The sequence below is a fragment of the Lampris incognitus genome, chromosome 20, assembly GCF_029633865.1.
Source record: "Lampris incognitus isolate fLamInc1 chromosome 20, fLamInc1.hap2, whole genome shotgun sequence".
NCBI classification, from domain to species: domain Eukaryota; kingdom Metazoa; phylum Chordata; class Actinopteri; order Lampriformes; family Lampridae; genus Lampris; species Lampris incognitus.
In genome coordinates, this window is record NC_079230.1 from 1,592,756 (window position 1) to 1,605,500 (window position 12,745).

Genomic DNA, 12,745 nt, shown 5'->3' on the forward strand with positions numbered 1-12,745 from the left:
ACATATCAGAGTTGTCCTATCCAGAAGTAGTTAACATTTTAACTAGTAGTATTACTAACTAAGATACATATCAGTTGTCCTATCTAGCAGTAGTTAACACGTTAACTATTAGTATACATATCAGAGTTGTCCTATCCAGCGGTAGTTAACGTGTTGACTGGTAATATTACTAACTAAAATACATATCAGAATTGTCCTTTCCAGAGGTAGTTAACATGTTACCTGGTACTATTACTAACTAAGATACATATCAGAGTGGTCCTATCCAGAGGCAGTTACATGTTAACTAGTATTCTTACTAACTAAGATGCCTATCAGAGTTGTCCTGTCCAGTGGTACTTAACATATGGTAACTATTAGTAATAGTTGGCAACGTGCATGGTTAATATTAATAGTGGTTAACTATGAGTTAGATTTACTTTCTCATCAGCATGTTCTCTCTCTTTCTACTGTGTGTGTGTTTGTGTGTACATTCATATGTAACCGTTTTGTGTGTGTGTGTGTGTGTGTGTGTGTGTGTGTGTGTGTGTGTGTGTGTGTGTGTGTGTGTACAGGGTGGTGTGAAGGTCTTAATAACAGGTCCCTGGGTGGAGGCATCTGGTTGTTACTCCTGTGTGTTTGACCAGAGCACTGTCCCCGCTTCACTCATCCAACCTGGAGTGCTACGCTGCTACTGCCCTGGTTCACTCTCACACACACAACACACAAATAAACACAGACACAACATGCAGATAAACACACAAACAACGTAAAACACTATGCACCGTGTAATTTTTGCTTGGAAAGTCCTACCAGATGGTACATGTTTAAACAGCTACAAAAGATTAAATTACAGAATTGAGATATTTGTGAATGAACTACTGCCTTAAATACACCAGAGATAGAAAGAATCCAAAAACATTTTTTTTTGTTTCCATGCAAATCCTCAGGCTCATAACTTTACAACAGCAGGACAGTATAGACCATTTACTGTTGTTGATTGCTGTAATTTTCTGGTTTGACCACTAGAGGGAAACACTTTCCTACTGAAACACCATTCATCTCACATACTCCTCTGTTACCTCTCTCTCTCTCTCCTTCTCTCTCTGTCTCTTTTTATATTTCCCTTTCCAGCCCATGAGGCTGGTCTGGTTTGTTTGCAGGTTCTGGTCTCTGGTGGTTCCGTATCTTCCTCAGTTCTTTTCGAGTACCGAGCTCGAAACGCCAGCTCTCTGCCTAGCTCCCAACTCGACTGGCTCTCTTTGGATGGTCAGATGAGAATTCTCATATTCCTCCCTTCATCCTTAATCACAGAGACTTAACAGGAACACTAGAGTAGAATAACAATCCTCTATCAGCTTCTGTTATCCAGACAAAGTGAGAGATAGAATGCTCATGGATGTTTAGTAGCGTATGTGTTCAGGGGACATGATCTTATGTGATCGATCGTGTTCTCGTAGCACAGAACACAGACGAGTTCTTCCTGTTTAGAATGTCTTGCTTTTATTCTGTCTTTATCTACTGACATGAAAAAGGATATAAAGGGGTGTAGATGTAGGGGACAGTGATGGAGGTGTCCCTGTATAAAGGATATAAAGGGGTGTAGATGTAGAGGACCGTGATGGAGGTGTCCATGTATAAAGGATATAAAGGGGTGTAGATGTAGAGGACAGTGATGGAGGTGTCCATGTATGGAGGATGTATAGGGTTGTAGATGTAGGGGACATCAATGGAGGTGTCCGTATATAAAGGATATAAAGGATTGTAGATGTAGAGGACAGTGATGGAGGTGTCCTTGTATAAGGGATATAAAGGGGTGTAGATGTAGAGGACAGTGATGGAGGTGTCCACGTATAAAGGAAATAATAAAGGGGTGTAGATGTAGGGGATAGTGATGGAGGTGTCCATGTATAAAGGAAATAAAGGGGTGTAGATGTAGAGGACAGTGATGGAGATGTATCCATGTATAAAGGATATAAAGGGGTGTAGATGTAGAGGACAGTGATGGAGGTGTCCATGTATAAAGGATATAAAGGGGTGTAGTTATAGAGGACAGTGAAGGAGGTGTCCATGTATGGAGGATGTATAGAGTTGTAGATGTAGGAGACATTGATGGAGGTGTGTCCATGTATTAAGGATATAAAGTGGTGTAGATGTAGGGGACAGTGATGGAGGTGTCAAAGTACAAAGGAAATAATAAAGGTGTAGCTGTAGAGGACAGTGATGGAGGTGTCCATGTATAAAGAAAATAAAGGGGTGTACATGTAGGGGACAGTGATGGAGGTGTCCATGTATGAAGGATATAAAGGGGTGTAGATGTAGAGGACAGTGATGGAGGTGTCCATGTATAAAGGATATAAAAGGGTGTAGATGTAGAGGACAGTGATGGAGGTGTCCATGTATGAAGGTTATAAAGGGCTGTACATGTAAGGCACAGTGATGGAGGTGTGTCCATGTATAAAGGATATAAAGTGGTGTAGATGTAGGGGACAGTGATGGAGGTGTCAAAATACAGAGGAAATAATAAAGGTGTAGCTGTAGAGGACAGTGATGGAGGTGTCCATGTATAAAGAAAATAAAGGGGTGTACATGTAGGGGACAGTGATGGAGGTGTCCATGTATGAAGGATATAAAGGGGTGTAGATGTAGAGGACAGTGATGGAGGTGTCCATGTATGAAGGTTATAAAGGGCTGTACATGTAAGGCACAGTGATGGAGGTGTCCATGTATAAAGGATATAAAGGAGTGTAGATGTAGAGGACAGTGATGGAGGTGCCCACATATAAAGTAAATAATAAAGGGGTGTAGATGTAGAGGACAGTGATGGAGGTGTCCATGTATAAAGGGGTGTAGATGTAGGGGACAGTGATGGAGGTGTCAAAGTACAAAGGAAATAAAGGGGTGTAGCTGTAGAGAACAGTGATGGAGATGTCCATGTATAAAGGATATAAAGGGGTGTAGATGTAGAGAACAGTGATGGAGATGTCCATGTATAAAGGATATAAAGGGGTGTAGATGTAGAGGGCAGTGATGGAGGTATCCATGTATAACGATATAAGGGGGTGTAGATTTAGATGACAGTGATGGAGGTTTCCACACATAAAGTAAATAATAAAGGGGTGTAGATGTAGATGACAGTGATGGAGGTGTCTGTGTATAAAGGATATAAAGGGGTGTAGATGTAGAGGACAATGATGGAGGTGTATCCATGTATAAAGGATATAAAGGGGTGTAGATGTAGAGGACAGTGATGGAGGTGTATCCATGTATAAAGGATATAAAGGGGTGTAGATGTAGAGGACAGTGATGGAGGTGTACCCATGTATAAAGGATATAAAGGGGTGTAGATGTAGAGGACAGTGATGGAGGTGTACCCATGTATAAAGGATATAAAGGGGTGCAGATGTATTGGACGGTGATGGAGGTGTCCATGTATAAAGGATATAAAGGGGTGCAGATGTATTGGACGGTGATGGAGGTGTCCATGTATAAAGGATATAAAGGGGTGTAGATGTATTGGATGATGATGGAGGTGTCCATGTATAAAGGATATAAGAAACTATATACAAGGACATGAAATCCTTCATAGTAATGAGTCACTGAGGTTACTTGAGGTTCCTACTGTTCGTTATTCTGGGGGCAAAAACTGTTTGAGGCGGCTGGTCGGAGCTCTGATGCTCTGTAAGTGTTGCCCTGAGGGAAGGAGGAGAACAGTTCACTTGCTGGGTGGATGGTGTCCTCCATGATACTCAAGGCCTTCCTTCTGCAATGGATGGTGTTCATGTCCTGAAGCTATAGCAGAGCTGCTCCTGTGGTGTTTGAAGCTGTATGTCCCGTCCTTCTCAGTTGCTAGTGGTCTTGTTTAGTCAGGTTGCCAGACCACACCAGCATGCGTCCAGTAAGGATGCTCTCTGTGGTGGTCTGGTGGAACCTGACCAGGGTTTTTGTGGCCATTCTGAGTTCTTTAAGATATCTCAGAAATTATCGTCTCTGTTGTGCCTTCTTAATGACACAGCTGGTGTTTACAGACCAGGAGAGGGAGTCTGAGACCTGAATGCCTCACAAACTGAAGTTGTTCACAGTTCCAGCAGGGACATAATTAATGTCAACTGGTGTCTGAAGTGTGTTGGACTTCCTACAGTCCACAGTTTCCTCCTTTGTATGTCCACATGAACGGACAGGCTGTTATCTGGACACCATATGGATAGGTCCCTCACCTCCTTCCTCCATCTTCATATTGTCATTATCAGTCCAATTACTGTGGTGTCCTCTGCCAATTTCACTATCTACTACTACTACTACGTTTGGCTCGTTTGGCTGCTCCTGCCCTGCACTCTCTTCTTCACCTCTCTCCCACACTCCCTGTTGCTTTGAACAGTTGAACCCAAGTATTTAAACTCATCCACCTTTGTCACCTCTACTCCTTGCATCCTCACCAATTTGCTGTCCTCCGTCTCGTGCAGGCATGTCTTACAGACGAGAGACGGCCTCCTTGTGTCACATTGTTGAAACACTGACACGTAGAATATCAAATCCTTGATGCTTTCCTCAGTCTTCAGTTGATCAGTGTGACAAGGTCTCTATCTGAGACAAGTTCCAACAGGAAGGCCAGGTCTATTGCCCCTTTTCTGCTGCATGGTCCTGGCTCAACTTGACTCTACTCAGTTTACTTTTCTGGATTTCATTTTCCACTGCAGATAGTGCCCCCTCGTGGTGAAGCCCCGCAGGTCGTTTGTGGGTGTGATGACTAGTTTTTCCTCCATTCTCTACCAACACCCCACACGAGTGTTTTATTTACTTGTTTGTTTGTTTGTTTGTTTGTTTGTTGGCGGGGTTTCCCTCCCTTTTTCTCCCCAATTGTACCCGGCCAATTACCCCACTCTTCCGAGCTGTCCCGGTCGCTGCTCCACCCCCTCTGCCAATCCGGGGAGGGCTGCAGACTACCACATGCCTCTTCTGATACATATGGAGTCACCAGCTGCTCTTTTCACCTGACAGTGAGGAGTTTCACCAGGGGGACGTAGTGTGCACCCCAGTTCCCCTTCCCCCCTTAACAGGCGCCCCGACTGACCAGAGGAGGCGCTAGTGCAGCGACCAGGTCACATACCCACATCCGGCTTCCCACCTGCAGACACAACCAATTGTGTTTGTAGGGACGCCTGACCAAGCCAGAGGTAACACGGGGATTCGAACCAGCAATCCCCGTGTTGTTAGGCAACGGAATAGACCGCTATGCTACCCAGACACCCATGAGTGTTTTATTTAAAGAACTAAAATAAAATCAACAAGGCCAACCCGAAATGGCTGCTTCAGATGAACAGTGTTAGTTTGACTAAGAGGTTCACTAAGAAAGTCGTTGTTTACATGGATAAATGATCAAGTACAGTACAGGTTTCACCAGTTCCTGGTCCTAAACCGCTGGTCTATTGCTCTGGGACCAATCAGTGGTCTGCATTGTTCACCATCACCTTTTAGTATCGGCACATTCGCAGTAAAACCAGAACTAGAACAGTACACTCAGTAGAGTGCAGGTATCTGCCAGGCGTATCGTCTCCTTTCCTCTCCTCGCACGTGGCGCCAAACCACCCTGTTTTTTGCCTACCGGTAGAGGGGAAAATATGGAGGCATTGCCTGCGCACCTCCCTTCTCCGGTGCTCGGACCGGCGGAGGGGTTAGCGCTCAGCTGCAGTATAAAACAGGTCTTTCAAGGTTTTGAATCACCGCAGCCATGAGAGGTCCTTGATCATACCATCAAAACTGCACAAAAATAACTAGGCTGACAGGCCAGTGGTGTGTGAGATTAGCAGCTCCAGACACGCACACAGACAGAAAAACCAGAGTTCTCTCAGTCTGTGGATGTGCAGCCCCAGACACACACATGGACACGCACACAGACAGAAAAACCAGAGTTCTCTCAGTCTGTGGATGTGCAGCCCCAGACACACACATGGACACGCACACAGACAGAAAAACCAGAGTTCTCTCAGTCTGTGGATGTGCAGCCCCAGACACACACATGGACACGCACACAGACAGAAAAACCAGAGTTCTCTCAGTCTGTGGATGTGCAGCGCCAGACACACACATGGACACGCACACAGACAGAAAAACCAGAGTTCTCTCAGTCTGTGGATGTGCAGCCCCAGACACACACATGGACACGCACACAGACAGAAAAACCAGAGTTCTCTCAGTCTGTGGATGTGCAGCCCCAGACACACACATGGACACGCACACAGACAGAAAAAACAGAGTTCTCTCAGTCTGTGGATGTGCAGCCCCAGACACACACATGGACACGCACACAGACAGAAAAAACAGAGTTCTCTCAGTCTGTGGATGTGCAGCGCCAGACACACACATGGACACGCACACAGACAGAAAAACCAGAGTTCTCTCAGTCTGTGGATGTGCAGCCCCAGACACACACATGGACACGCACACAGACAGAAAAACCAGAGTTCTCTCAGTCTGTGGATGTGCAGCGCCAGACACACACATGGACACGCACACAGACAGAAAAAACAGAGTTCTCTCAGTCTGTGGATGTGCAGCCCCAGACACACACATGGACACGCACACAGACAGAAAAACCAGAGTTCTCTCAGTCTGTGGATGTGCAGCCCCAGACACACACATGGACACGCACACAGACAGAAAAACCAGAGTTCTCTCAGTCTGTGGATGTGCAGCGCCAGACACACACATGGACACGCACACAGACAGAAAAACCAGAGTTCTCTCAGTCTGTGGATGTGCAGCCCCAGACACACACATGGACACGCACACAGACAGAAAAACCAGAGTTCTCTCAGTCTGTGGATGTGCAGCCCCAGACACACACATGGACACGCACACAGACAGAAAAACCAGAGTTCTCTCAGTCTGTGGATGTGCAGCCCCAGACACACACATGGACACGCACACAGACAGAAAAAACAGAGTTCTCTCAGTCTGTGGATGTGCAGCCCCAGACACACACATGGACACGCACACAGACAGAAAAACCAGAGTTCTCTCAGTCTGTGGATGTGCAGCCCCAGACACACACATGGACACGCACACAGACAGAAAAACCAGAGTTCTCTCAGTCTGTGGATGTGCAGCCCCAGACACACATGGACACGCACACAGACAGAAAAACCAGAGTTCTCTCAGTCTGTGGATGTGCAGCCCCAGACACACACATGGACACGCACACAGACAGAAAAACCAGAGTTCTCTCAGTCTGTGGATGTGCAGCGCCAGACACACACATGGACACGCACACAGACAGAAAAACCAGAGTTCTCTCAGTCTGTGGATGTGCAGCCCCAGACACACACATGGACACGCACACAGACAGAAAAACCAGAGTTCTCTCAGTCTGTGGATGTGCAGCGCCAGACACACACATGGACACGCACACAGACAGAAAAACCAGAGTTCTCTCAGTCTGTGGATGTGCAGCGCCAGACACACACATGGACACGCACACAGACAGAAAAACCAGAGTTCTCTCAGTCTGTGGATGTGCAGTGCCAGACACACACATGGACACGCACACAGACAGAAAAACCAGAGTTCTCTCAGTCTGTGGATGTGCAGTGCCAGACACACATGGACACGCACACAGACAGAAAAACCAGAGTTCTCTCAGTCTGTGGATGTGCAGCGCCAGACACACACATGGACACGCACACAGACAGAAAAACCAGAGTTCTCTCAGTCTGTGGATGTGCAGTGCCAGACACACATGGACACGCACACAGACAGAAAAACCAGAGTTCTCTCAGTCTGTGGATGTGCAGCGCCAGACACACACATGGACACGCACACAGACAGAAAAACCAGAGTTCTCTCAGTCTGTGGATGTGCAGCGCCAGACACACACATGGACACGCACACAGACAGAAAAACCAGAGTTCTCTCAGTCTGTGGATGTGCAGCGCCAGACACACACATGGACACGCACACAGACAGAAAAACCAGAGTTCTCTCAGTCTGTGGATGTGCAGTGCCAGACACACACATGGACACGCACACAGACAGAAAAACCAGAGTTCTCTCAGTCTGTGGATGTGCAGTGCCAGACACACATGGACACGCACACAGACAGAAAAACCAGAGTTCTCTCAGTCTGCCGGTGTGCAGCCTCTTACATGGAGTCTTGCATGAATGAAACAAACTGTAATATGAACTTCCCTTTTCCAAACAGAAAAGGTTGTGCGACCATTTTGGTCCCACCCTAACCCTGTCTTTATTTTCATGAAATATTATTCAAGCAGCGACAAAAATATTCAACACTTCCTGTTTTGACTAACCTAGAGGAAGTTGCCCCTTTGTAACCTGGTTCCAAATTCCTTACAGGAGTGTCATGACAGCACGTGTAGTTGTTTTCAAATAGTCCAGTTTCAGCTGCTCAAACTAAACAATGCCAGCGCAAATGTGTCACATACACAACCTTCTCGTGTGTGTCAAGCACACACACATGAGAAGTGCACAAGTACATACCATCAGCAACTTACACAACGACTAGAGACCACCAAAAGCTTCCCTTGCAGAAGTGTACATGGTGGGCCTTCACCGCAGCAGGGGTCTAGACTGCATCCTGTGTTTCAGTTGTGCGTGCCAGTTCATGTTCTGCCCGTCCATCAAGTCTGTCTTGCGTCATTGTACTGCGCAACTAGTTTTTTAATAGCTTTGAGAAACTGAAAGCAACTGAAACGGGGTGAAGGTGTGTCATCCTTGCTTAGGCTCCCTGGATCGATATGTCGTAACAACGACTCCCTCTGTGTTTGCAGTGCTTGCTCCTTCAATAGCCTGCTCTTTTTAAGTGCGCAGTCAGGTAATTCGATTGTTTCGACATGCTGCAGTGTTGCCTTAGCCCATTCCTCACTTTACATATTTTATTTCTCCAACACAGTTGAAGTTGGTGTCAGCAGGCCAGGCTACCATTGGCTCATGAGAGCAGGAGGTGGGAGGCAGGGAGGGAGGTGGCTGCAGTGCAGCATGATTGACACGTTCCTCAGCAATTCATTGTGCTTACAGAACGCGTAGCTTAGCGAGCCTGCAGTTACTGCTGTCGGTTACACTACGATTTTACTCAGGAATAGTTGGTCCACATTTTGCCACCCTTGCCAAAGTGCCTACTTCCCCTATATGGACACGGCAGTCTGCTGGCTTTTAGCTGAAATAACAAATCAGTTACTACATTACCTCTCACCGGTCGATACACATAAATACGGTATATAAATATGGTAATATTTAAACAGTAACGTAACAGATTGCTTATTTGAAATAGTAACTAAGTACGTGATTACTTGAATTGCAAAACTACCATGTTAGGTTACTCATTACAACAAAAAAGTAAACTGACTTAGCATGTTACCCTCAACACTGCTACTACTACTGCTTCTACTGCTACTGCTACTACTGCTTCTACTGCTACTACTACTACTACTACTACCACTATTACTTTCGGCTGCTCCCGTTAGGGGTCACCACAGCGGATCATCCGTTTCCATGTCTTCCTGTCCTCTGCATCTTCCTCTGTCACACCAGCCACCAGCATGTCCTCCCTCACCACATCCATAAACCTCCTCTTTGGCCTTCCTCTTCTCCTCTTCCCTGGCAGCTCCATATTCAGCATCCTTCTCCCAATATACCCAGCATCTCTCCTCCACACATGTCCACACCATCTCAATCTTGTCTCTCTTGCTTTGTCTCCAAACCGTCCAACTTGAGCTGTCCCTCTAATATACTCATTCCTAATCCTGTCCTTCTTCGTCACTACCAATGAAAATCTTATCATCTTCATCTCTCCCAATGAAAATCTTCAACTCTGCCACCTCCATTCTGCCTCCTGTCTTTTCATCAGTGCCACTGTCTCCAAACCATATAACATAGCTGGTCTCACAACCATCTTGTAAACCTTCCCTTTAACTCTTGCTGGTATCCTTCTGTCACAAATCACTCCTGACACTTCTCCACCCACTCCACCCTGCCTGCACTCTCTTCTTCACCTCTCTTCTGCACTGCCCATTACTTTGGACAGTTGACCCCAAGTATTTTAACTCATATGCCTTCGTCACCTCTACTCTTTGCATCCTCACCATTCCACTGTCCTCCCTCTCATTCATGCATAGGTATTCCATCTTGCTCCTACTGACTTTCATTCCTCTTCTCTCCAGTGCATACCTCCACCTCTCCAGGCTCTCCTCAACCTGCACCCTACTCTCACTGCAGATCACAATGTCATCTGCAAAATCATAGTCAACGGAGACTCCTGCCTGATCTCGTCCGTCAACCTCTCCATCACCATCACCAAAGCAAACATCATATCTGTGGTGCTCTTTCATTGCATGAAACCATACTGCTGCTTGCTGATCATCACCTCTCCTCTTAACCTAGCTTCTACTACTCTTTCCCATATCTTCATGCTGTGGCTGATCAACTTTATACCTCTGTAGCTGCTACAGTTCTGCACATCGCCCTTGTTCTTGAAAATCGGCACCAGTATGCTTCTTCTCTACTCCTCAGGCATCCTCTCACTTTCCAAGATTGTGTTAAACAATCTAGTTAAAAACCCCACTGCCATCTCTCCTAAACACCTCCATGCCTCCACAGGTATGTCATCAGGACCAACTGCCTTTCCACTCTTCATCCTCTTCATAGCTGCCCTCACTTCCTCCTTGCTAATCCACCACACTTCCTGATTCACTCTCCCCACATCATCCAACCTTCAGTACGCTGTCATGATACTTGACAACACAGTCGTGTGTCAACAGACTGTAGAGGAAGGGGCTAAGGCATCAACAACAGCAGCAGCAGGGGTGCAGACATAGAGTACAGTGATGGAAGTGTCTACCCAGACAATTTAGTTGGCCAGCATGTCGTCTTTGTACTCTCCTCATATTTTATTGGTCAAACATGCTGGGCACCACGTGTGTCGCCGACGTCATACGGGTGTCACCACCTTTGATACCTCCCTATGACGTAGGCAGTTCAGAGGGGGTTGATGGTGTTGATTTTCCTACACCCACACAAACATGTTAAGATGGTAAAACATGGACGACCCATGCAAACATGTCAAGATGGTAAAACATGCACGACCCACACAAACATGTTAAGATAGTAAAACATGGACGACCCATACAAACATGTTAAGATAGTAAAACATGGATGACCCATACAAACATGTTACGATAGTAAAACATGGATGACACATACAAACATGTTAAGATAGTAAAACATGGATGACACATACAAACGTTAAGATAGTAAAACATGGATGACGCATACAAACATGTTAAGATAGTAAAACATGGACGACACATACAAACATGTTACGATACTAAAACATGGACGACACATACAAACATGTTACGATAGTAAAACATGGATGACCCACACAAACATGTTAAGATAGTAAAACATGGACGACACATACAGACATGTCAAGATAGTAAAACATGGATGACCCATACAAACATGTTAAGATAGTAAAACATGGACGACCCACACAAACATGTTAAGATAGTAAAACATGGACGACACAAACATGTTAAGATAGTAAAACATGGACGACACATACAAACATGTTAAGATAGTAAAACATGGACGACCCATACAAACATGTTAAGATAGTAAAACATGGACGACCCACACAAACATGTCAAGATAGTAAAACATGGATGACCCATACAAACATGTTAAGATAGTAAAACATGGATGACACATACAAACATGTTAAGATAGTAAAACATGGACGACCTACACAAACATGTTAAGATAGTAAAACATGGATGACCCATACAAACATGTTAAGATAGTAAAACATGGACGACCCACACAAACATGTCAAGATAGCAAAACATGGATGACCCATACAAGCATGTTAAGATAGTAAAACATGGATGACACATACAAACATGTTAAGATAGTAAAACATGGACGACCTACACAAACATGTTAAGATAGTAAAACATGGATGACCCACACAAACATGTTAAGATAGTAAAACATGGACGACACATACAGACATGTCAAGATAGTAAAACATGGATGACCCATACAAACATGTTAAGATAGTAAAACATGGACGACCCACACAAACATGTTAAGATAGTAAAACATGGACGACCCATACAAACATGTTAAAATAGTAAAACATGGACGACCCACACAAACATGTCAAGATAGTAAAACATGGATGACCCATACAAACATGTTAAGATAGTAAAACATGGATGACACATACAAACATGTTAAGATAGTAAAACATGGACGACCTACACAAACATGTTAAGATAGTAAAACATGGACGACACATACAAACATGTTAAGATAGTAAAACATGGACGACACATACAAACATGTTAAGATAGTAAAACATGGATGACACATACAAACATGTTAAGATAGTAAAACATGGACGACCCACACAAACATGTCAAGATAGTAAAACATGGATGACCCATACAAACATGTTAAGATAGTAAAACATGGATGACACATACAAACATGTTAAGATAGTAAAACATGGACGACCTACACAAACATGTTAAGATAGTAAAACATGGATGACCCATACAAACATGTTAAGATAGTAAAACATGGACGACCCACACAAACATGTCAAGATAGTAAAACATGGATGACCCATACAAACATGGTAAGATAGTAAAACATGGATGACACATACAAACATGTTAAGATAGTAAAACATGGACGACCTACACAAACATGTTAAGATAGTAAAACATGGATGACCCACACAAACATG

General features: G+C 44.7%; 1 protein-coding gene across 1 annotated transcript in view; it reads left to right on the plus strand.

Annotated features, from left to right (window-relative positions):
• camta2 (calmodulin binding transcription activator 2) overlaps window positions 1-12,745 on the plus strand; it is a 121,769-nt gene that overhangs the window by 30,180 nt on the left and 78,844 nt on the right. Inside the window, exons 12-13 of the mRNA XM_056300074.1 lie at window positions 555-681; window positions 1,114-1,248. Of these exons, the coding sequence (XP_056156049.1) occupies window positions 555-681; window positions 1,114-1,248 (262 nt within the window). The remainder of the gene's footprint in view (window positions 1-554; window positions 682-1,113; window positions 1,249-12,745) is intronic.